Here is a 25814-nt window from a genome sequence, read left to right as displayed (position 1 = left end):
GAACTATTAAAATCTATTATTCAACCACTTCAAATGCATTCCAAATAAATGTAAAGCTTCACTACAATATATTAAATACATTTAACTGATTTTCTCCTTACCCTAACCACAGGGACTGCTCCATCTGGCTCCTCCAGTTCTTCTCACAGTTGCCATTTTAAGGTAGCATTTCAGATTGTTGTGGTAGTTCTGTCCCCCAGGATAAATGGCTTATTGGAACAGCCTCCAGGGCTCTGGCTAGGGGAAGAAGTTGTTTAGTAAAATGCAAAAAAGTTTGGTCTGTTACTGGCCTAATGCTGTAACGTGGCAATAGTGTCTTAGTATGGTGTGGGAAAAATGGAAATGATAAAGAGAAGATAAGTCTATGAAATGAAATGATGAATATATTACTTATACTTGTCTATATATTACAGAAGGGCCTGGTTCTGACCCATGTAGCCCATATCCAATCCCTGGAGCAGCAGTTACAGATGTGTGCTGAGCCACATCCATTCCCTGGCTCTGCTCTCTCTGATCCAGACTTGCAGTATCTGTCTCTACATCATGGGCCAAACATCTCGCATAGTAAGTTACCGGAACAGGAACACAAGTGTTTGAGTGGAGAAGGAACAAGAGGAAAGGGACACATTATAGGAGATGCTGTTACACGTTACAAAGAAAAGGAGACTGATACGGGACAGTAGACATGGAGGAAACAAAAGAACAATCTGTAAAATATAGCCCTTATATTTGCATATTCGTTTATAAAAAAAAAAAACTCTTAACTCCGAATGAATGACTTTTAGATAAGTAGTCCCCAGTTACTTGTTCCAGCAGTCCATGGCTACCATTTTGTCTGGTTCTAACATGTTTTTGTCAGCCAAAGCCCATCAAGAATTCTACCCAGGGTTGGTCAGACTGAGTTGGTAGTACGTTATGACAGACTGACCGCCACACTGAGGGTCTACCTTTTATAGTGTGGCCAGCCCAGTCTGGCATAGCAAATGAGGCAAGGGCCTTTTTAAAAAAAAAAAAAAAAATGTATTTATTTATTTAAATAAGATTGCAGTTGTCATTAGTACTTTGATGATGATGATGATTATGTTAATTTGATGATTAAACTACCACTGCAAAATATGCCAAGTATTTTGATATGCACGTATCTTGTGATACATGAAACACAATGCACACATTAGGCTGCAGGCAAACTTTTACGTGTACACAAAATTGTGTCTAACTGTAAATGAGGCACTATGTTCTTGTAAAATCATGTTACTTCCATGTGACCTTGTAGTGCCCTCACTATTTAAATCGGCAAAAAACTTTGTTCTGGTCGCATAACTTTGAATTCCTCTTTATAATCCTACACTGAAATAGCCCTAAGTCACCATGTGACCAAGCACTACATCCATTGTAGTGACACAGTAATATCAGGACACCTCACCTCAAACTCAACCAATATTTGTTTCTTTCCCAAGTTCTAGAACACCCTATGAGTTGGCAGGCCTCCCGTAGCCTGGATTTGCAGCGCGATGTGGCTGCACAGAGACGAGATGCAGAGCTAGAGGAAGCACGGAGGGATCTGCAAAACGCACAGCGCAGAGAAAAGCAGCTAAAGGACGATATTCTACGCCTTGAGGAAGAGCTGAAACATGTGCAGGAGACCCGGGAGCAGGTTAGAACAATAATGACTTTATTATTAATGCTAATTATTCGTGTGATAAAAAATTCCCTTTAACTTTAATTCCTTGTCAGTGAGTTTCTACATCTAAATCGTAATCTCCTTGTAGAATATCCTGCTGGAGTTGCCATTTTGTTTTTACCAATATGTGTTGTGTTAGGATCTCCACATAACTTTGGCTGAGGAGAAACATTTTTAAAAGACAAATATACCTTAAAATTTAAATTAACTAAGAAATAGTTAAAAGTTGTAATTACAAAGTTGACGATCCAGAGTTGTACACAACTCCCTTTTGCTGACCGAACTTGCAATCTTTAGCACCCCCATGTGTTCCATAGCCAAGCAGACGCATCTAGAGCCAATTCAGAGTCTTAAGCATCACAGTAATAACTGCCCTTGGGGATGAATGAGTATTACTGGGTGGTAACGGAGCACTTAAGCTATGGTGAGTGATTGTGTTGTGAGGGCATTTCGGTGGAATTACAGGATATGCAGGTCTGTCTGATCTCCGATGGATCCCTTGCACCAGGAATAAGGCTGGTGCTGATAAAGGGGGACGGTTATTTGACCAAGTGGATCCATGGGGGCGGTGCAGCCACATAGATGGGGGAGTTTCTGCATTTAGACAAGTGCGTGCAATATGAATGTAATTGCGTACGGCTTTGTAACGGTAGTAAGTGTCGCCTATCAAATATCTTATTTCAAATAGGAAATGACATACTTGTTCAGTGGGTTTCGGGTAAATTTATTCAGCTTAAATAAATAATTTATGTGATTGATTATCTTGTTATTAGTTCAGTAGTTCATTTAGGATGCCGCTAACCATGCCATTTGTGGGTGCTCTTCTCTATTTTAAGGCAAACTTTAACCTCAATGTCAACACACATCAAAATTCCTTTTTTCTACTTCAGGGTCCATAGGGGGTCCACAGGGTTGACCTTGGGGTATAGCTGGATCTATGGGCACCACGCAGTTAAAGCTTTGCTGCTCCCAGGATGCACTTGGGTCCGTCCTCCTCTATACCCCGCCCCGGCCACAGGCACCTCAGTTTTAGTTGGTGCCCGGCCGGAGTCGGGTCACCCTGTCGCAGTGGGGCTGCAGGAGCAGCCCCTAAGCTTTATTTTAAAAGAGAAATTTTTTATTTTTTTCTACTTTTTTACACTTTTAGAGCGGCAGCATTAGACTGTCCTTTAGGACGTCCACGCTGCCGCTCCTTCTCCCCGCTGGCGCCGCGACGCCAGTACAGCTCTGGGGATCGCGGCGGGACCCCAGAGCCTGTACTAGCCGGGCTCTGGGGACTCCCTTGACTGCTGCCGGATGCGACGGGGATCAGGTAAGCCGCGGGTCGCCGCGTGCGGCGGCCCGCGGATACTTTGTATGCAGTCAGAAGCCTCCGGTCTCTGGGGACAGACCGGAGGTGCTAGCGGCGGCGGCGGGCTCCCCCTCTATAGAGGAATACCCCGCGTGTCCGCTAGACCACCAGGGTAACAGGCTGGTAGCGGGACCGGCAACCCGGGGGTTAATTGCTAGCCAGGGGAGGCAGCCTTCCCTGTCTAGCGGCTCCTCCCCTCAGCTCAGCGCGCCTTTCAACTAGCAGTCTGGTGTCGCTGAGCTGCTCTTATCTCTCGGCCACTCCTCCTCTGAGGTCTCCGGCGGCCATCTTTACTGGCACATCGCAGACTCCCAGGCGGTATCAAGTGGACCGGTCCCCCTGTGTACCTCTCCCCTGCTAAAGGACAGTGTACACAGCGCTATAGCCCTCCCAGACACTGAATCTGGGAGGTTGATTGTAGCGGAAGGTGCAGTGAGTACTAACTTTTCTGCATTGTATGTGACTATTGCTAGTGCTGCCTGTCTGTGACTTATTCTCCTTGCTGTCAGCTTATAACTATCCCTTTCCTTCTCCTACGGCCCGGCAGGTGTGTGGGGGAAGGGCGTTGTTTCTGAGACCCTCACTTATATAAAACACGTATTAGTGGGGTCAGTCACATACTGTTGTGTGCTACACAGTACCATATCTGGACTGTTGTGTCGCATACTGGTGAGTGCGCGGGTGTTAAAACCGTAATTCCTCTGGTGATACCTATTTCTTGTGATTTACGGTATCATGTCTGATGAGGAGACTGAGCGCTCTGTGGCTCCTGTGCTAATTTCCTGCAGACGCTGTGCTGCTGGAGTTGATGGGGAGGACTTATCTCAGGATGGTCTGTGCGGGCGGTGCCAGCTGGTACCGGGCCCCTCCAATCCCCCTGTATCACAGGACCCTCCTTGGGCGATGTTTTCACAGGTGCTGGCGTCTATTGCGGACCGGTTATCGGTCCCATCAGCGGTCCCAACTAGGGCGTTGCCGCAGCCCACCATCCCCCATTCCCCGGGTGTTCCACAAATGTTGCGGTCTCCCGCCGGGGCCCAGACTGTGGGTCCTTACTCGGGATTGCCTGTGTATGTGCAGTCTTCCCCAGGGACGCGTCAGTCTGTAGTGCCTTTGCAGAGTTTTGCGCCGACGGCTCCTCCGCCTTGGGTGGATGTTCTCTCCAGCTCCGTACAGAGTCTGGCGGCTTCATCCTCGGCGTTTCAGTCCATGTTGCAAGGTGATGTGCCACCAAGGGCGTCTAAACGTCCTGTGGTGAGTTCACTAGCTGCGCAGTTGTCGGACTCGGAAGTGTCCTCAGATGATGGAGAAATCCATGAGGACTCTGACTCTGATGCCATGGGGCAGGAGGTGGAAGCTAAGTCCTCCATTAATGTTCCAGCCTTAGTTAGGGCGGTGCGGGCTATCCTACATGTTGAGGATGATGCGCCGGCTCCTAGGTCGAAGTTTCCTAATTTTAAAAAGACCAAGGTGACTTCAACTGTGTTCCCCCTGTCTGAACAATTATCGGATCATATGGCGGCGGCCTGGCAATTACCCAGTAAGAGGTTCCATCCACAGAAGAGGTTGGCGGCGAACTATCCTTTTCCTGAAGCTCATTGCAGGAAATGGGAGACTCCGCCGGCGGTGGATTCCCACGTTACCCGCTTGATCAAAAGCGCAACGCTGCCATTGCCGTCTATCTCCTCTTTGAAGGATCCCACGGATAGGAAGGTGGAGACTTGTTTAAAGTCCATTTATTCTCTTTCCGGGGCGGTGGCTCGCCCGTCCATGGCTATCTCCTGGGTGGCTAAAGCCATTGAGGCATGGGCCAATGCCTTGGAGGATACCTTTCCTGATGAGGCTCCGGATATCCAGAGAGCGTTAGTGGGACAGATGCGGGATGCAGCTTCCTATATTGGGGAAGCGTCTTTGGATGCCAGCCTGCTCACTTCTAGGGTGTCGGCTGCAGCGGTGTCTGCTCGGCGCTCCCTGTGGCTGAGGTCCTGGAGGGCTGATGCAGATTCAAAAAAGGGTCTGGAGGCCTTGCCTTTTAATGGTGATTTACTATTTGGTCCGGATTTGGACAAAATAGTGGATACTTTGGCTAAGTCCAAGTCGGCTTTCCTCCCTTCGGCCTCTACGCCGGCTAAAGTAAGGAGCTCTGCCTTTCGGTCCTTTCGGGTTCAGGGTAAGGCCAAGGGCCAGTCCTTCCCGAGACAATCGGCAACCAAGGCCGCACCCAAGCCCAAGAAGCAAGCATGGAGTGCTCGGCGCCCTTCTTCCAAGCAGGAGGATAAACCTGCTGCCTGATGGGACGGGCCTCTCTCTGGGGGACCCCAGAGTGGGAGGCCGACTTCTCCAATTCGCCCAGTGTTGGCACAATACCACCACGGATGCCAGGGTTCGAGAAGTAGTCTCTCAGGGGTACGCCCTGTCTTTTCGGTTCAGTCCGCCCAACCAGTTTTTCTGTACGAGTCCTTCTCTGGACAAGACCAAAGCTGGTCAGATTCAGGTAGCTATAGAATCCTTGCTACAAGCAGCGGTCATTGTTCCCGTTCCGCAGTCTCAGCGCGGGACGGGGTACTATTCTACTCTGTTTCTGGTACAGAAACCCAATGGTTCTCATCGCCCTATCCTGAATTTGAAGTCTCTGAACAGATACCTCAGAGTTCCCAGGTTCAGGATGGAAACGTTACGTTCCATCATTCTGGCGATGGAACCCGGGGATTATATGGTCTCCCTCGATATCCAGGATGCCTATCTCCATGTGCCCATAACACCGGCACATCAGCGGTATCTGAGGTTTGCTATCCTGAACCATCACTACCAATTTCGGGTGTTGCCTTTCGGCCTTTCCACGGCTCCGAGGGTGTTCACCAAGGTGATGGCAGTTATGGCTGCCCACCTTCGGGGTCAGGGTCTACGTCTGTTGCCGTACCTGGACGATTTTCTGCTGCTGGCGAGCTCCCCGGAGGTGCTTCTTCGACATCTCCACCTGACCATTGCTTGTCTTCAAGCACACGGGTGGTTGATAAACTGGAAGAAGACCTCCCTGATTCCATCACAGCGGATGGTTCATTTGGGAGCCCTGCTGGATTCTCGTCAGCAACGGATTTTCCTGACTCTGGAGAAGGTCTCCTCCCTGCAGCTGCGGATACACAATTGCCTGAGCAGTTGCCGCCTGTCGGTCCATTCAGCTATGAGAGTTCTGGGGTCCATGGTGTCGACATTCGACATGGTGGAATTTGCCCAGTTCCATTCCCGGCCCCTGCAGGGGCTGATTCTATCGGAATGGAACGGGTTACCTCACCAGATCCGCTCTCAGATGCTGGTGTTGTCCCCGGAGGTTCGACAGTCTTTGGCTTGGTGGCTTCAGACAGCGCATCTGGTCGAGGGGCGCCCCTTTTGGATCCCGGACTGGGTCCTGCTCACGACGGATGCCAGTCTCCGGGGTTGGGGGGCAGTGACCGGCTCATTATCGCTTCAGGGTCGTTGGTCCGCGGAGGAAGCACTTCTCCCCATCAACATCCTGGAACTGCGGGCTGTGTACAGGGCCCTGCAGTCGTCCGGCCCCGCTCTTCACGGAAGGGCGGTTCAGGTGCAGTCCGACAACGCCACCACGGTGGCGTACATCAACCACCAAGGGGGAACTCGCAGTCGGGCAGCAATGTCGGAGGTGTCTCGCATTCTTGCTTGGGCGGAGTGTCACGTTCCAGCGATCTCGGCAGTCTTCATTCCCGGAGTCCTCAATTGGGAGGCGGACTTCCTCAGCCGTCACGACGTGCATCCCGGGGAATGGTCGCTTCACCCAGAGGTGTTTCAGCTACTCGTGGACAGGTGGGGGCTGCCGGAGCTGGACTTGATGGCCTCCCGTCACAATCACAAGTTGCCCGTTTACGGGTCAAGGACAAGAGACGCAGGCGCCTGTCTGGTAGACGCTCTGTCGGTGAAATGGACGTTTCACCTGGCGTATCTGTTTCCTCCGATATCCCTGCTTCTTTGGGTCCTGCGGAAATTCAAGCAGGACGGCGGCACGCTCGTGCTGGTGGCTCCGGCGTGGCCCAGACGTCCTTGGTACTCCGATCTGAGGTGCCTCTCCATCGACGCTCCGTACCTTCTTCCTCAGCGTCGGGACCTGTTGTCTCAGGGGCCCTGCCTTTACCCGGATCTGGGTCGGCTGTCTTTGACGGCGTGGCTCTTGAGACAGCCGTCTTGAGGTCTAGGGGTTTCTCCAGTTCGGTCATTGGTACCATGCTTAGGGCACGCAAGCCTGCTTCCGCGCGGATTTACCACAGGGTGTGTCACACTTACTTTCAGTGGTGTGAATCCAGAAACTATGATCCGCAGGTGTTCCGGGTTTCCAGAATCTTGGAGTTTCTTCAGTCAGGTTTGGACCTCGGCTTACGCCTGGCCTTTCTGAAGGTTCATGTGTCTGCTTTGTCCGTGTGGTTTCAGCGACGGATTGCTACACTGCCAGATGTTCACACCTTTTTCCAAGGTGTTCTCAGGATCCAGCCTCCCTTCGTGGCTCCGTGGGACTTGACGGTGGTACTGAGGGTCTTGCAGGGTCCTCCTTTTGAGCCGCTTGAGTCGGTGGAGCTCAAGTGGCTGACGTTTAAGACCATTTTTCTCCTGGCGATTGCTTCGGCCAGGAGGGTTTCAGAATTGGGGGCGCTTTCCTGTCGCCCTCCTTTTCTGATTTTTCACCAGGACAGGGCAGTGCTCCGCACGCGTCCTGAGTTTTTGCCCAAAGTGGTTTCAAAGTTCCACATTAATCAGGAACTTGTTGTGCCAGCTTTTCAGTCACCTGATCTTTCTGCTGGTGAGGCTTCCTTTGATGTGGTCCGGGCACTTAGAATCTATGTGGACCGGACTGCTTCGGTTAGGAAGTCGGATTCTTTGTTTGTCCTCTTCGGTTTTCACAAGAGGGGTTGGCCTGCCAACAAGCAAACGTTAGCCCGTTGGCTTCGTTCAGTTATTTGTGAGGCTTATGCACAGGAGGGTTTACCTGTGCCAGCCTCTGTTAAGGCTCATTCCACTCGTTCTGTGGGTCCCTCTTGGGCTGCTAGACGTGGCGCCTCTGCTGTTCAGCTGTGTAAGGCGGCTACTTGGTCTTCAATTCAGAAGTTTTTGAGGTTTTATGCGTTTGACACCTTCGCCTCTCAGGATGCATCCTTTGGGCGCCGGGTACTCCTTTCAGCACAGGAGCGTCCCCGCCCTTAGTTGAACTGCTTTGGGACATCCCCAAGGTCAACCCTTTGGACCCCCTATGGACCCTGAAGTAGAAAACAAGAGATATGGTAAGAACTTACCTTTGTTATCTCTGTTTCTACGAAGTCCATAGGGTCCACAGGGCGCCCGCCCTGACGCACCTGGCTTCAAATGGGCTGTGTGGCTGGTCACCGGTTTTCCGTCTCCCATTTCTGTGAGTATGGTTTCTTGTGTGTTCCAGTCTTCCTTCTCTCTGTTTAGTCTCCTCCTCCGGCCTTAGCTGCTTACCAACTGAGGTGCCTGTGGCCGGGGCGGGGTATAGAGGAGGACGGACCCAAGTGCATCCTGGGAGCAGCAAAGCTTTAACTGCGTGGTGCCCATAGATCCAGCTATACCCCAAGGTCAACCCTGTGGACCCTATGAACTTCGTAGAAACAGAGATAACAAAGGTAAGTTCTTACCATATCTCTTGTTTTATCATGAATTATACAGCAGGCTTAGTTGCAATACACATTATGCTTTAACATCTCCTCAAAATGGTGTAACCCTTACTTCAGATATTTCTGTTACAATCTCAAGCTTAATAAAATATAGGCTGCTTGTACATATTAGTACATTTCCACCACTTTAGCTTGAAAGCTATCAACCACACCGAAATTCTTATAGCTACAGGCCTGGGTGCTTGGTTAGTTTGGGGCATACCTTGCTTAATTACATATCCCAAGATTGGATGTGAGCATCGTGATCTTTGGCCAGATGATCCAACCCCCAGCTGCCCAGTTTGCTGACCAGTTGTGATGAATTCCGTGATCCTACTGGGTTTTCCATCCCCTTTAAAGTACCATGGGGTAAATGTAATAGCCTGCGGCTTGCAGGTATCTGCGAGATCCCGGTGAGTCTAACCAATGTTTTAAAGTGGCAATTATTTAAAAGGCCTTTTAAAGTCGCAGGCAATTACATTTACCCCATGCCATTATAGGGGATGGAATTTAATAAACAAATCTACCACTTAACTGTCCATTTCAGTTCTGCCCGAAATTATGGCGTCCTCCATGCCTCTTTATCAAATACACTTTCTTCCATTATTTATGCTGAAAACAAATAGGTGGGCAGTACCAGCCAAACAGTTAAACTATAATATTAATAAAGAAAATAAAATGAACATACAAGTATTTAAAGGGATGTTGTCAAAAGGTTGACAGTAACAATGTCGATATCACACCGACGACTGTTATGATGTCGACATTGTTAAAATATCGACGTGCAACTGGTCCATATTTTCAGATTGTCAACAGATGAAATGTCAACATTGTCAGAATTTCGTCATTCGGGTTAGGCTGCGGGGGGAATTAGGGTTAGACACTAGAGGGAGGGAACTTACCGGATCGTGAGAGGATCAGAGCTCTGACCTGGAAATGACGGTCACATGACCGCCATGACCCGGAAGATGTCACTGCAGCTGTCCGTAGCAGGTAAGTCACCTCTGTGCCACCATGGCCACCGTTGACATTATGAACACGTCGACTATTAACCAAGCTTTGTAGATGTACTTGCATCTGCTGCAACACTTGTTCTACTCTCACCATGTCAGAATGGCAATAATAGATCAAAACATTCTAAAAAATTTTTTTTTTTCTACAGTATAGAAACCTGGGTCTCCAGTTTCACTGTGCATGTGTGACCATGCAAATCAATTCGTGTATGTGCACATCTGCACAGACTAGACCAGTAAAGTTGTATTTTGTTAGTAAATTGTGGAAATAACTGATTTTTATTAGTGCAAATACTACAGCACTGTATTGATTACTACAACAGTTACAGTATTAACAAGTGTATACATATATAGGGTAATAATCCCACAGCTTGTACGAGGTCAAAAGTAGCAGGAGAGATCTCTTCCGTAAAGGAAACTTACATAATATCCTTAGTAAAGCCAGTGGACTTCTTTTACATGTCTGTCATTCTTTAATATCATATGATACCTATCTCTCTGGTTTTTGTAACTCCTTGTAGCAATCCCCTAGCCATTTATTTTTCTGACATATTCATTTGTCACTGTAACTTTAGGAATTGGCCACTGGGCAGACTCAGCGGGAGATGGCATGGCTCAAGGAGGTGGGAGATGACCAGTAAGTAACCTGTTTCTGCCCACATAACATTGCATCATTATTCAAGATATACATTATTGTAACACAACATTTTTTAACTTGTACATATTACTTAATTTGCATTTCAGAGTTTAGTGTCCATAGTGTCCAGAAATCTATTCATAGCAGACGCATCTAGAGTCAATTCAGAGTCGTAAGCATCACGGCCATAACTGCCCTTGGGGAGCACTTAAGCTATGGCAGTGGTTCTCAAACTCGGTTCTCAGGACCCCACACAGTTCACGTTTTCCAGGTCACCCAGCAGGTGCACAGGTGTATTCATTACTCACTGACACATTTTGAAAGATCCACAGGTAGAGATAATTATTTAACTTGTGATTCTGTGAGGAGACCTCGAAAACATGCACTGTTTGGGGTCCTGAGGACCGAGTTTGAGAACCTGTGAGCTATGGTGAGTGATTGTGTTGTGAGGGCATTTCGGTGGAATTACAGGATATGCAGGTCTGTCTGATCTCCGATGGATCCCTTGCACCAGGAATAAGGCTGGTGCTGATAAAGAGGGACAGTTATTTGACCAAGTGGATCCATAGGGGCGGTGCAGCCACATAGATGGGGGAGTTTGTGCATTTTGAGAAGTGTGCGCAGTGTGAATGTAATTGTGTACGGCTTTGTAACGGTAGTAAGTGTCGCCATATCAAATATCTTATTTGAAATAGGAAATGGCATACTTGTTCAGTGGGTTTCGGGTAAATTTATTAAGCTTAAATAAATAATTTATGTGATTGTCTTGTTACTTTTAAAAGCAGCCACATCTTCAGCTGTTTTGGCTGCTGGATGTACAGGAGCTGTTATATTCAGTACATAGACATGCATGGTTTTTTATATATTGATAACATATACATTTATCCAAAAAGTTTTGTTCATACAGCTTATCAGTTCACAAGGAGCTGGCAAGATCAGTGAACACTAAGGGACCTATTCATTATCAGTATCCAACTCACTGAGATTCTTAACACTTCGGTAACAGTGATACGTAGCATTGCCCGGTCTGCCCAGTGTATTCATGCGCACAGCCACAGGGGACTTAGGGCCAAAGGGGGTGGAGAGATCTGACCCCCTTTGCATCCCGGACCTCCTTCCCATAGGAAAGAGTGGAGCTTCGGGAAACAACACCATCTGATTTTGCTGGAAACTAGGCATCTAATAATGAATTTGCCCATTACATGTGTAATGGACTCATTAGTGATAATGAATAGGCCTCTTAATGAGCAAAACATTGGGTCAGATTCAGAGTTAGGAGCAAATAAAAGAAATGAGTGCGAGTTGAGTATCCCTTATCCTAAATGCTTAGGACCAAAAATATTTCGGATTGGTTCAGATTTTGGAATATTTGCATATACTGTACATAATGAGATATCTTGGGGTTGGGACCCAAGTCTAAACACAAAATTAATTTATGTTTCACATACACCTTACGCATAGCCTGAAGGTAATTTTATTAAATATTTAAAAAAATGTTTGCATGAAACAAAGTTTGTGTACATTGAACCATCAGAAAGGAAAGGTGGGAACAGCACTCAATAAGTTTCTGAATTTGATCATTTAGGATTTGTCGCACTGCAGTTGGGCAGATTTAAAATGTGCTGAGATATGTAACATTTGGAAGGGGTGTGTCTGAAATGTAGAATTAAGCTCAGTGTACAACAACAGCAGCAGCCTGCATGCAAAAAAATAAATGCATTTGCACCCCTTGTATTGCACTATGGTTTGTTCCAGGAGCAAACTGCTCCTATTTTGCTAGATTTTTTTTGATTTGGTAATCTGCTCCTAGCTCTGAATTGGGGCATATTGGGACAATTCAATTCAGTGTGATGGCGAATAGCCCCGGAATGGAGTTCCCGAAGCTGTTCAATTGACCGCGCTGTGAAGTCCGTCTACAGGATTTCTGCTCGCGCCCTCCTGAGGTGCGAGCAGTAATCTGACTTATGTGCTGGCCGCAATGCTGTTTTCCGGTTTAGCGCAGCACTAATAGCTTTGCGGCCAGCACTTTAGTCTGAGGATGCCGGTTACTGGGACTGAACACCCAGCTTAAGGCGCGGTAACCGGCATTCTCCGAATTAAGTGGTTCTAGTCGGACTTCATAGGATGGTCAATTGAATTGCTTCAGAAACTTCTTCCCGGGGCGATTTAGCATCAATCCTGTTAGGTTCCAGTGGAATAAGTTGCAGGAGCAACGATGTGGAAATGCTGGCAACGCCACCGCAGGTCGCTCCCCGGTCTCGTCCCGGACATGCAGATTTTTTGCACACAGCCCTATAATCAGCGAGTCTGAAGGTATCTTATATAAACTTGCAGCTAATAGGATTGACCTCATAATGTGTAATAGATAGATAGAAATCAGAAGTGATGTATTTTATACAGCAGCAGATGGCGCTATGTGACAGGAAAGTTACATATGGCAAAATTAACTTTATTTTAATTATAGAATCTCTTCTCCTGTTACACACCTATGGAACTTTGCACATCCAGGGCCTCGTGCAGAGTTGAATGCAAATGTATTTTGTAGGTTTTCTCCCTTCGAAATGTGTTTTTCCAAACAGAGTATGCATAGGAGAATGGAGTAATGCATACAGACTGAGACGTATTTCTACATTGCGACTCGCTGCACTTGTGTTCACAGAGCTGGAGTTACAGAAGATAGACAGAATGGTAAAGTGTTGGGGAGGCTGTCGTAGTCAGGGGTGAAGCTAGGCCTTCTTTTACCCAAGGCAAAAAAATTACCTTGGCATCTATGGAGAGGGAGCGTAGAAATATGCGTCAATTGCTGCCTCTGAGCTAGTCGCGGGTTGATCCCGGGTCTGTAATTGAATAGTCTCTGGCACGTTACCAGGGAACAGAGGTCTCGTGGTACAACCCGCTGCAAATTGAATGTCTCCCTTTGTATATTATTATGTGATGTCAGATCCTGACCTTGTTTTTAAGCAGTTAACCAGGTGTACATAACAAACACAAGATGACAATTTATGTAAGAAAGACCGGGAGCTTTGGGTCCAACGGCGGGACATTTTGGAAAGGTACATGCTGGCATTTGGTTAAGCAGAAGATCTACCACACTTTGCGTGACAGGATACGTTGCAGCGAAGACATTATGGGGTATATTTGTTAAAGTGTGGGTTTATAGAAATGGAGGTGTTGCCCATAGCAACCAATATTATTACCTTGGTAAATATGTGTAGAAACTAGAAAGCCACATGTAAACACTGCTTGCACATAAAACTGACACCCAGCAGTAGTGAAATATATAGTTATAGAGACAATGTAAACCAACAAAGTGTGCGACCAACTATAACGTCTGAGCTCCTGCACCAGCCGGCTACAAGCCTGTTTTGGTTATATGTTATAGTGACTTATGAATCTGCTGTATACCAGGTTTTGCAATTTGACCTGACACAAAAGAATTCAGCAAAAACATTTTTGCAGGATTTCTATTACAGATACATTTCTCACAGCCCCCTACCTCCATATCTCTCACTTCCCCTTCATCTCTCTCTCATTGTCCTACCATTTCTTTCTCATTGCCCCCTCCATAACTCTCTCATTGCCACCTCCATATCTCTCTCATTGCCACCTCCATATCTCTCTTATTGGCCCATCCTTCCATATCTCACTGCCTCTCCATGGCTCTCATTGGCCCCCTCACAGCCTCATCATAGCTCTCTCACTTCACCCTTATAGCTCTCTCATCACCCGCTCATTGTCCTTTTAAATTTTTGCTGTGGGACAGGATTCCATTCCTTTGTCACTTCACTGTACACTCTGTCCTATGCTGCTCAGCCAGGAAGTGAACACATTTCCTCTCTGAGCATGGGGTTGTTGGGCTGCCTGACGTCTCTTTTGAATCAGACGGCGATCCGAGGAGTCAGATTAGCGCTAATAACTTTGCAGCGGCCACGGCGTGCCATTTGCTAATGTCCCGATCAGAGCTCACTGTCTGCCCTATCCATTGCTTGGGGTACAAGTCCCTCCAGCTTCCCCCCCTAGTGGGCCACTAGCATGAGTAAGGGGGCGTGTTAGCTTACCTAACACCCCATGCAGAGTTGAGGAAGCCACAGATATACCTTGTGGAAGGATACCCTTCCACTTGGTCAGCTGGTAAAGCATGCTGGGACTTTCATAACAGCTGGATGGGGGCCGGCAAAATGTCTCTCCCATAAGAAAAAACAACCCCGAGCTGACAGTACTAATGCTCTTCCCACACCAACGGGCTTATGTAATAAGGTGCGACCTGGCACCGCTGCAGGATTTCATGCGAGTGTTCCCATATTTTTAAAGCGGCAATAAATTTAAAAGCAAAACCAGCTTGGTTTTGCCTTTAAAATGATTGCCGCTTCAAAAATAGAGGAGCACTCTAATGATTTCCTGCGGCGGCGCCACCTCGCACCATATTACATAATCTCCCAAGTATTATTTTTTGCTTGCGAACTGCAGGTCCCATCAACAAGCTACATACTCTGTAAACAAAGACAGCCTTTTAAGGTGTAATTTTTTCGACAAGGCACGTCTAGCATCATACCAAGTAATTTTTTTTGCAAAGCCTGGATCAAGGATGCTACATTGACAGAAAAGCTTACTGTAATACATATTTTTATCTAAAGTGTCTATCTTTTTATTACAGTGTGTTTTTTTATAGGTGGGCTACAGGTTCCAATGGGTCCTGGATGCCAGGGCATACTGGTAGTTGTGATTCTCCCAGTGCCTGGCAGCCATGACACTTAGGCATGACAGGGCAGTGTACACCAGCAAACACCCCTCACACACACTTTTATTCTCTTATTAACACTTACTACCCTCACATATTGCTGCATGAGTGGGGAAGAGCAGTGAGTGGGTCCCCACACTCCACTTTTCCCTGCCCTGCTGGAGCCGTGGAGCTCTTTTGATGGGTGCAGATTGCAAATATTTGCATGCATATTTCACTACTGATGCAGAGTTGGTCGCATCTTACATTTACAGCAAATTCTGCAAAGGAAAGAAATTGTGCCTTTTGGGTTTTTTTTGAGGAGGACGACGACACATTTTACGTTTGTATTTACACACAAATTGCGTCCCACTCTGCCTGAGGCCCACAATCACCATTGATTACGGATTTCACATCTTGACTTGCGGAAAATTCACTTCAAGTGCACAAATGAGGCTCAGTGCCTGATTCAGGTTGGATCGCAATGCTGCGTTCGCATGCAAGCGCCCACTGCGAAAATATGCTAATGATTGCATTCGCACTGCCGTCACAGCACAAGATGCAGACTCCCAGCACTACATAATGCCGCCCCCTTACCCTCTTCTCTGTACTACTTGTACTACTGTACAAGTATGCAAAATCATCGGTAACAGCAAGTAACATCGGAGCTGCACGCACATTTGTGGTTGACATGACCTGCACGTAGTGAATAGGCTGCGTATGGGTTCGCTGTGAATAAATTATGCACGCCCCTGCAGTGGCGTTCGAACGCACTGACACGCCTGCATTTGCACGACCACCCCCCCGTCACCACTCACAAGCGGCACTTCCTGTAATGTCAATCACTGAGTGGTGGGTCTGCGTACTGCATATGATCGCATCGCCTGGTTTGCGCACACGCACCTCATCTTATACTCATGTGCAGAATGCAAACACCGGCCGGCTGCGTGTGAACGCAGCATTGTGATCCAACCTGAATCAGGCCCTCTAGTGAAGAATAAATAAGTGGGAACAACAGAGGGCCTGATTCAGAGCCGCTCGTAAGGGGCCGCTCGTTCGCTCCGAGCGATGTTCGCACAACTGCGCATGCGTACGACTCATAATACGCATACACGAACCAGTCAGTGCGGTCGAAATTCAGGCGAATGCCTGATAATTTGAGTGACAGAATGAGGCGTTTGTGGGTGGTAACAGGGGAAGGTGCTTGAAAACGGGGAGTGGAGATCCGAACGCAGGCGTGCCAAAAGGTCAAAACGGGCGTTTTAAGGGTGTGCATAATTAACAAAGCAGCGTCATCGACCACGTCACTTGGTTGTTTCTTAGCCTGAACTGCTCGCATGATTGCGGTAGGAAAATCCAAGCACAAGCACTGCGACCAGTTCATACGCCTTTCGATGTGCTCGATTAATCAAATAAATAGCGGAGATGACGTAGGATGCGAACAGCCAGGGGGCGTTTTTTACAAAATAGCGAGCACATGTTTCGTTCGCTCGTTCAGACATAGAGGCGTCAACAGACCGCAAAGAGCGAGCGCTCTATTTAAATATCCGGCCCCTTTTTCTGAACGACCGTTCGCAAATAGCGTCCGGCTCTGAATCAGGCCCAGAGTACACTTAGTATATGTCAAGTCTTCTTGGTCATTTCTAAAAATACTCAAAATGGCTTATTTAATGTGTCACAGGTTGGAACACTTGAGTAAATCATGGAATATATGTATTTTTATTTAATACTTGAACTCTGAAAGTGTTGCACTATGACTACATATATACATTACATGTGAATCTCAAGGCCAGTAGCTCGGGACAAGTTAAACAGCTTGTCTCCTTATAATATCTTGCCAGTCATCGCTGCCATTTACCACTTTTCACAGTGGGTAACTCACTAACCAAGTGTCATCAGTAAGCACAGCCCAGGCAGCTTTCTGCGATGAGTGGCAAGAAGTGATGAAAAATGAATGTTGCTATCGAAAACTCATAGGGGCATATTCAATTGGGGGCAAGGTTTAGAGAGGTAAAAAATCTTGCGACCCTCGTGCCCAATTGTGAAATACCGCGGGTATGAGTGCTCCCGATACCTGCGGTATTCAATAAAAAAAAATATGCATGTGGTTTTTTCAGCATTGAAAACCCTGCGGTGCTAGAGAAAAAAAACAAAACCTACTTACCGGTCTTCACGGATCCCGGTCATCTCCCCTTCATGTTTGCACTGGGGAGGGGGCTGCTGGGAGATGTAGTTCTCCCTGCAGCTGCCTTTGGGGGGAGTTCTCAGACAAACATGAGGGTCACACTTACACAGACACTCACACTAGTCATTTACACACAGTCACACATACTACACACACTCACACAACATACTTACACACACGCTGCTGCAGGAGACCGGGTCCTGACCCTGGAGGGAGAAGACAGCTCTTCGGAAGGTAATTACTGACTAATGGTAAGCTAAATGGAAACTTTCAATTGTTTCCTAAAATTATGGATTTTAGAAAAAATTGCTCGTGCTCTGGAGGTGCGCAAAAAAAAACCTCCCGGCGCCCAAAGAAAATCAAAAACCCTGCTCCTAATTGAATAGCAAACATCCCACACCTGCAGGAAAATCCCAGCAGGTGTAGAAATTTGGTATTCTCTCCCCCATAGCCGTTAGTGTTACTTCTGTTCAGCTGCTGGGGCACTATAGGTATATTAAAATGTATATTAAGAATTTATTTTGCAAGGTTGGTTTTGTCTGCCATCTCCCTATTTTCAGTTAATTTTGCTTCCCCATGAGGAAAGCAACCCACCGGCATTTCAGCTTACTGCAATTTTAGTTGAAAGCCTAACACCATCTCTAGATTATTATTATCATTTATTTATATAGCACCACAAGTGTTCCGCAGCGCCTTACAAAGTACATAAACAAATTGTAGACAAGCAACTTACAGAACAATACAATACAGGACCAGGACATGCATAATATATATTGCTACATTAGCGACCATAACACCCAGATAAGCAACAGAGCATAAACAACAAAGTGTTAGGTGCCCTAGTGGTGAGTAAGAAGTAGATGAAACTAAAGTAGGGAGAAGCACAAGAGGGTAGAGGGCCCTTCTCTTAAGAGCTTAAATTCTAAATGGCAATATGCTGTCCTTTGGAAGCCGGCGGTCGCAATGCCGACTGCTGGTTTCCCGACTGCTTAATCCCGGCAAGGTACAAATGACAGGTGTTGAAATCCCGACGCCTGTCATTAGGCCTACGCCAGGAGCTCAACACCTGGCTTACCGATCGAAGGTAAGCCGGGCGTGAACAGCCGTGTGGGAAGGGGAGGGTTAGGGTTAGGGCTCCTGGGGGGGATGACTTAGAGCTAGGTACCCCCCTGGGAGGTTAGGGTTAGGTCAGGGGAAGGGGGGTTAGGGTTAGGCACCCCCGGGGAGAGGTTAGGCTTAGGCATCCCCCCGGGAGATTTAGGGTTAGGCTGCGGGGAAGGGGGAGTTAGGTTTAGGCACTTAGAGGGGGGTTAGGGTTAGGCACTTGAGGGGGAGGTTAGGGTTAGGCACCTCTAAAAGAGGGTTAGCGGGTAGAATTAGGCTAGTTTATACTTACCTTAAGGACGATCAGGATTTCCTCCTCTGTCGGGCTGCCGCTGTCGGGATTAGAACCTGTGGCCGGCGGTAAATCATACTGATTCCCTGTCCTTACCCATCTGCGATTTTGGGGAAAGTTGTACTGCACAATTTCCATTTCACACATGAGCAGTACCAATTACAGGATTTACTGGGCATGCATGACCTTATCGGCTCACACATACCCAGCGTGGAGTCAAGTGTCTCAATTGCGCATGTGTGGGTTTTACTGTCCACGCATAAGCTATAGCTCGGGATTGGAGAAAACCCTTACTGAGGGTTTTTTTTAGAAATTTGTTGGATGACCAGGATACCACAGTGCATCAAAAGACACCAGAGGGTAATTATTTATTTATGAATAACTTCATATCATGTAAAATTATTGCCACAAAGGCACGTTAGTTACCACTACCTAAGAAAAAATCTTTATAAATAGAACCGATCACATGATTCAAACATTGGAAGGGAAGGGTGTCTCTGAGCAACGGGAAACCCTGTCTCTGGCAATAAAACACCAGACCCCAAATCTCTTGTGGCATTAATATACTCTAGTAAAAGGACCCTCAGTGTTTGCTCAGCACTCACACACCTTGTAAGTGTGAGCTGTTGGCAGGAACTGATGTGAATAATTTAATATTGATGAGAATGATTAAATATTCTATATAAAGCTTTATAAAGTAGCGGCATAATAAATAACCTTTTTAAAAATACATAGTAGTAATTATATATTTTATATATATCCCTTTACTCAAAGGACCCTCATATATTTATACATGTTTTTCTTAAAACAGTTGATGCCTTTCACTGACAATTTGAGTAACATTTTTCCATATATCACACAGGTGTTCATTCAGGGAGTCCTTTAGAGGGCATATAGTTTGCACTTATTCTGAGTCATCTCTCCATTTGTACCCTAAACATATTGTATAGTTAAAACAGTCAACTCTGAAAACCTTTTCATGCCATTCCAGGAAGGCCTACTTATAATATTATCTCTACATATAGGGGAAGCAAAACAGCAATTCAGTTTTTCCTGTCAATGTTCATAGAGGTGTAAAAGATTTTGCAAGAATTTTTGTGCTTCTAATAATTTATACATAGCATTTTGTGTTATTTGCAAGCGGCACACAAAGTGCTTCTGATTGCGATTTATAGTTTTATTATTAAGCAGTGTTACCAAAGAATTTCTAACGTAAAGTTCAGTTATCCCTGCAATTTTTTTTTTTTTTTGAGAAATGTTTTTATTGAATCATTTTTCATATTCCATTTAAAATAATAACATTACCATAATTGACACAGAAAATAAAATAACAATCACAGGAAAAACTCTGTGAGCTACAATAACATTAGAACTAGTAAACATATATCACAAAAAAAGGAATATATTGTATATACATACAGAAATAAGTCCCAAAAGTCCTTCAAATAAAGAACAGAGCGGCACTCCTGTTTAAAGCAGTAAAAAAGTGCTGTATTCAAATCATTACAATAGTGATAACAATATCATCGACGTTTCAAAGTCATATAGACTTTTTCCTCAGGGTGTATCACAACATAGTGTCCAAACAAGCAAACATAACTGTGCAAGTGTATTACCTTATATACTTTATTAATCACCAAGTCCTCCTACAGCGCGGCGCCATCACGGAAGGAGGGGATGGAGACGTCACCTCCTCAACCCGGAAGTGACCCAACATGATGACACACTTGGTTGCCTAGCGACATCCAACGCTCCTGCCCTCCATACTAGACGGCGCGGCGCTGCAGAAACAGATGGTATCAACAATGTGAAAAAAACATATATGAAAGACCATGAAAAATCATGGAACAGTGATTAGATAAAACATAATTAAAAACAAAAGGAACCATCCTAACAATAGAACAATAAAGATATATCTATTAAATATCCATAATTACAATGTTATTATTATTATTGTTAAACCTATTCATACTACCTACTAAATAAACTTGAAGTCAAAATAAGCATTACCACATCAAGACATTAGACAGTAATACTAATAGTACACAACAAGCGACCTATTTTTAAAGGCAATGCACACCCAGATATCTTAAATACCCCTAATCAACATGATACTGAAACGATGTGAACCTAAAAGATCTTCCATGTTACCATACATCATATTAAAGAATAATCATATGCAAAACATTTCCCAGGTAACTAGATCAAATATCAGACTCAAAGGAATACATTTAGTGGCAATGTCTCATTAAGCCCCCTAGGAACCATTGTATCTAATCGGTGGATCCAACGGGCTTCACATTGGCTCAATTTTCTACCCCGATCGCCACCTCTAATATCTTTAGGGACATAATCAATGATTTTATATTTAAGGGATGCTAATGTATGTCTTGCATTCCGAAAATGGTGTGCAACTGATTGGTCATTTTCATGACCATCCAAAGTCGCCCTTATGGCAGAACGATGAAGCGCCATTCTCTCCCTAAACGTGCAGATAGTCTGTCCAACATAATACAGCCCACAGGGGAACAATGATATATACCACATACTGAGTTAAACATGTCAGTACGTGCCTTATATCAAATCTACGGCCCGTGTGGGGATGTTTAAAATAACTGCCAGGTTCCATGTACCTACAGGTTGTGCAAGATGCACACCTGTAGCACCCGGGTTTTTTTGTCTGCAAAATAAATGGTGCACTATGTAATGGAGAAGGTGCAACAATTTGTGATTTAACCAATATGTCCCTAAGATTACGGCCACGTTTGTAGCAAGGCATAATGGATTGATTATTAAATACAGGTAATTCTCAGTCACCAGAAACTATAGGCCACAATGCTCTGGTGGCTCGAGGAAGTACCTGGCTGGCCATAGTGTACTCTGATACTAAAGGGATCCTATTGATGTTTGTCCCTACCTTCTTGTTGCCCAAAAGATCTGCACGGGGCATCTTAAGCGCTTTATTTTTAACATCCCTTAGCAAGCTCCGTGGATAACCGCGTTCTGCAAATTGTTGGGACACCTGATCTAAAGCAGAAGGTACAGCCGTGACCTCTGAGGTGATCCTAGCCGTCCTATACATCTGAGATTTTGGAAGAGCTTTCTTCAAGGAAGGTGGATGACAACTACTAAAGTGCAGGAGCGTATTGCGATCAGTTTGTTTATGAAAAACCTCCGTATGGATACGGTTCTCTCTAATTATAACCTTTACATCCAAGTAATTAATTTCCGAAGTACTACAAATGAAGGAAAATTTCACTGGACCATCCAAGACATTGATAGTCTCAATGGTTTCAGTAAGATGCTTCATACTCACTGTCCATAAAAGGAAAAAGTCGTCAATATACCTGGTATATAGCATGATGTGCCTGGAAATGCCGGGGTCCAAAAAGAAAAACAGCCTCTCTTGATCAAACATAAAAACATTGACGTACGATGGGGCCACATTAGACCCCATCGCACATCCCTTTACCTGTAGAAAAAATTTATTGTTATGTAAGAAAATTTTTTTTGTCAAAATGAACTCCAGGAACAACTCCATATCCAGGTCAACAAAACCGTTTTCCTCCAAAAAAACTCTGCATAGAATTAAGACCCACATTATGGGGAATAATAGTGTACAAATTCTTCACATCTAAGGTGCACATAATAGTGCCATCAGGAACACTGCCTATTGATTCGAATTTCAATAGGAATTGTGTAGTATCTTTCAAAAAAGTGGGTTGGCGCATAACCAATGGTTGCAAAAGAAAATCTAAAAATTGTGAAACAGGTTGCAACAAAGATCCCCGGGCAGATATAATGGGTCTGCCCGGAGGATTTTGAGCATCTTTATGCACTTTGGGAATGGTGTACAACACCGGTACCAAAGGGAAATCACTTGTCAGTGCATCAAACAACCTTTTATTAATTAATTGATTTTGTAAAGCAGTAAACAAAATAGAATCTAAAGCCTTCTTATACTCAATTGTAGGGTCCTGTATTAGACATTTATACGTATTAATATCGGCATGTTGGCAATCAATCTCCGCAAGGTATTTAATAGTGCCCATAATAACAATTGCCCCGCCCTTATCTGCGGGGCGTATTACAATGTCTTCACTTTTTGCAAGATTCTTCAAGGCTTTGTTCTGTTCTCGTGAGAGATTCTGATGGCGATTCTGAAATGTTTTGTCAAATCTAGAAACGGAATCATCAAGTAGACTAACAAAAGTTTTCAAAGAAGCATTAGATGACACAGGGTCAAAGTTAGAACGCGAGTGTGCATGGAAAAAATCTTCAAAAGGGTCTGGCACTGATGTTGGTTTATGCTGAAAAAATTCTTTGATACGTAATGAGCGTCCAAATTTATGTAAATCCACTTTCCATGCTAAATCCTGGTGTGGATTACTTGGAACAAAAGATAGACCTTTATCTAAAACAGATATTTCCATGTCACTCAAAGTGCGTGATGACAAATTGAAAATTAATTTTTCTTCCGATTGGTTGGTGGCTTTACGGATCCTTTGATTCTGTCCACCCCTCCTTGTGGGCTTGGCACCGGGTTGTCGTTTTTTGACCTCGTTACACGGACAGCTGGCATATTTGATACAGAGCTGGACTCATCAGAATCATTAATCATAAAGTCACTATCACTATTATATTTATATAGCTCTTTTCTCTGTTGTTGTTTCTGCCGCCACGTATTACGTGGTCGGCTTTGATCTTGATTGCTCCGTGGCAATGACCCTGACAGCCAGCGGTAGACTCTCTGATCCTCGTAATCGGTCTGAACAATACGGAGCTTGCTCTTCTTAAACTTTATTAGTTCCAATCTGTGTTGTTCGCACAATGTTTCCAATTTTTCCCATGTCACTTTATGTTTCTTATCCTCTAAAAGAGGTTTATACTGCACGCTTAGATCATCAATTTTGGATTTAGAGATCTGTAGTTCCTTACCCGCCTCCTGGATCACCAGGAGCATTAGGTCAAAACTACATTTAATTAAAATACTGATCCACAAACGGCAAAATTCCGCACTGTTACGGCCGATTGTTGGCATATTGCGGATGCGAAATCCGCGTGGAATAAGTCCTTATCTGATTTTTTTTCGTGCAAAACTTATTTACCGCTGGCTGTCAGGGTCATTGCCACGGAGCAATCAAGATCAAAGCCAGACCCTTTTGAAGATTTTTTCCGTGCACACTCGCGTTCTAACTTTTACCCTGTGTCATCTAATGCTTCTTTGAAAACTTTTGTTCGTCTACTTGATGATTCCGTTTCTAGATGTGACAAAACATCTCAGAATCGCCATCAGAATCTCTCACGAGAACAGAACAAAGCCTTGAAGAATCTTGCAAAAAGTGAAGACATTGTAATACGCCCCGCAGATAAGGGCGGGGCGATTGTTATTATGGACACTATTAAATACCTTGCGGAGATTGATTGCCAACTTGCCGATATTAATACGTATAAATGTCTAGTACAGGACCCTACAATTGAGTATAAGAAGGCTTTAGATTCTATTTTGTTTACTGCTTTACAAAATGAATTAATTAATAAAAGGTTGTTTGATGCATTGACAAGTGATTTCCCTTTGGTACCGGTGTTGTACACCATTCCCAAAGTGCATAAAGATGCTCAAAATCCTCCGGGCAGACCCATTATATCTGCCCGGGGATCTTTGTTGCAACCTGTTTCACAATTTTTAGATTTTCTTTTGCAACCATTGGTTATGCACCAACCCACTTTTTTGAAAGATACTACACAATTCTTACTGAAATTAGAATCAATAGGCAGTGTTCCTGATGGCACTATTATGTGCACCTTAGATGTGAAGAATTTGTACACTATTATTCCCCATAATGTGGGTCTTAATTCTATGCAGAGTTTTTTTTGGAGGAAAACGGTTTTGTTGACCTGGATATGGAGTTGTTCCTGGAGTTCATTTTGACAAAAAAAAATTTCTTACATAACAATAAATTTTTTCTACAGGTAAAGGGATGTGCGATGGGGTCTAATGTGGCCCCATCGTACGTCAATGTTTTTATGTTTGATCAAGAGAGGCGGTTTTTCTTTTTGGACCCCGGCATTTCCAGGCACATCATGCTATATACCAGGTATATTGATGACTTTTTCCTTTTATGGACAGTGAGTATGAAGCATCTTACTGAAACCATTGAGACTATCAATGTCTTGGATGGTCCAGTGAAATTTTTCTTCATTTGTAGTACTTCGGAAATTAATTACTTGGACGTAAAGGTTATAATTAGAGAGAACCGTATCCATACGGAGGTTTTTCATAAACAAACTGATCGCAATACGCTCCTGCACTTTAGTAGTTGTCATCCACCTTCCTTGAAGAAAGCTCTTCCAAAATCTCAGATGTATAGGACGGCTAGGATCACCTCAGAGGTCACGGCTGTACCTTCTGCTTTAGATCAGGTGTCCCAACAATTTGCAGAACGCGGTTATCCACGGAGCTTGCTAAGGGATGTTAAAAATAAAGTGCTTAAGATTCCCCGTGCAGATCTTTTGGGCAACAAGAAGGTAGGGACAAACATCAATAGGATCCCTTTAGTATCAGAGTACACTATGGCCAGCCAGGTACTTCCTCGAGCCACCAGAGCATTGTGGCCTATAGTTTCTGGTGACCGAGAATTACCTGTATTTAATAATCAATCCATTATGCCTTGCTACAAACGTGGCCGTAATCTTAGGGACATATTGGTTAAATCACAAATTGTTGCACCTTCTCCATTACATAGTGCACCATTTATTTTGCAGACAAAAAAACCCGGGTGCTACAGGTGTGCATCTTGCACAACCTGTAGGTACATGGAACCTGGCAATTATTTTAAACATCCCCACATGGGCCGTAGATTTGATATAAGGCACGTACTGACATGTTTAACTCAGTATGTGGTTTATATCATTATGTGCCCCTGTGGGCTGTATTATGTTGGACAGACTATCCGCACGTTTAGGGAGAGAATGGCGCTTCATCGTTCCGCCATAAGGGCGGCATTGAATGGTCGTGAAAATGACCAACCAGTTGCATCCCTTAAATATAAAATCATCGATTATGTCCCTAAAGATATTAGAGGTGGCGATCGGGGTAGAAAATTGAGCCAATGTGAAGCCCGTTGGATCCACCGATTAGATACGATGGTTCCTAGGGGGC

At 45.0% G+C, this 25814-nt stretch overlaps 1 protein-coding gene across 3 annotated transcripts in view; it reads left to right on the top strand.

The window, feature by feature from the left end:
- TBKBP1 (TBK1 binding protein 1) overlaps positions 1-25814 on the top strand; it is a 100576-nt gene that overhangs the window by 40076 nt on the left and 34686 nt on the right. For all 3 annotated transcript variants that reach the window (XM_088474583.1, XM_088474582.1, XM_088474581.1), the window contains exons 4-6: positions 414-564; positions 1458-1654; positions 10293-10354. In XM_088474583.1, coding sequence (XP_088330709.1) covers positions 414-564; positions 1458-1654; positions 10293-10354 — 410 coding nt within the window. The remainder of the gene's footprint in view (positions 1-413; positions 565-1457; positions 1655-10292; positions 10355-25814) is intronic.

The sequence above is a fragment of the Taudactylus pleione genome, unplaced genomic scaffold (genome assembly GCF_031769625.1).
Source record: "Taudactylus pleione unplaced genomic scaffold, aTauple2 ptg000155l, whole genome shotgun sequence".
In the NCBI taxonomy this organism is placed as follows: domain Eukaryota; kingdom Metazoa; phylum Chordata; class Amphibia; order Anura; family Myobatrachidae; genus Taudactylus; species Taudactylus pleione.
Note: the sequence above shows the minus strand (reverse complement) of the source record. Positions and strands in the feature narration are given on the sequence as shown.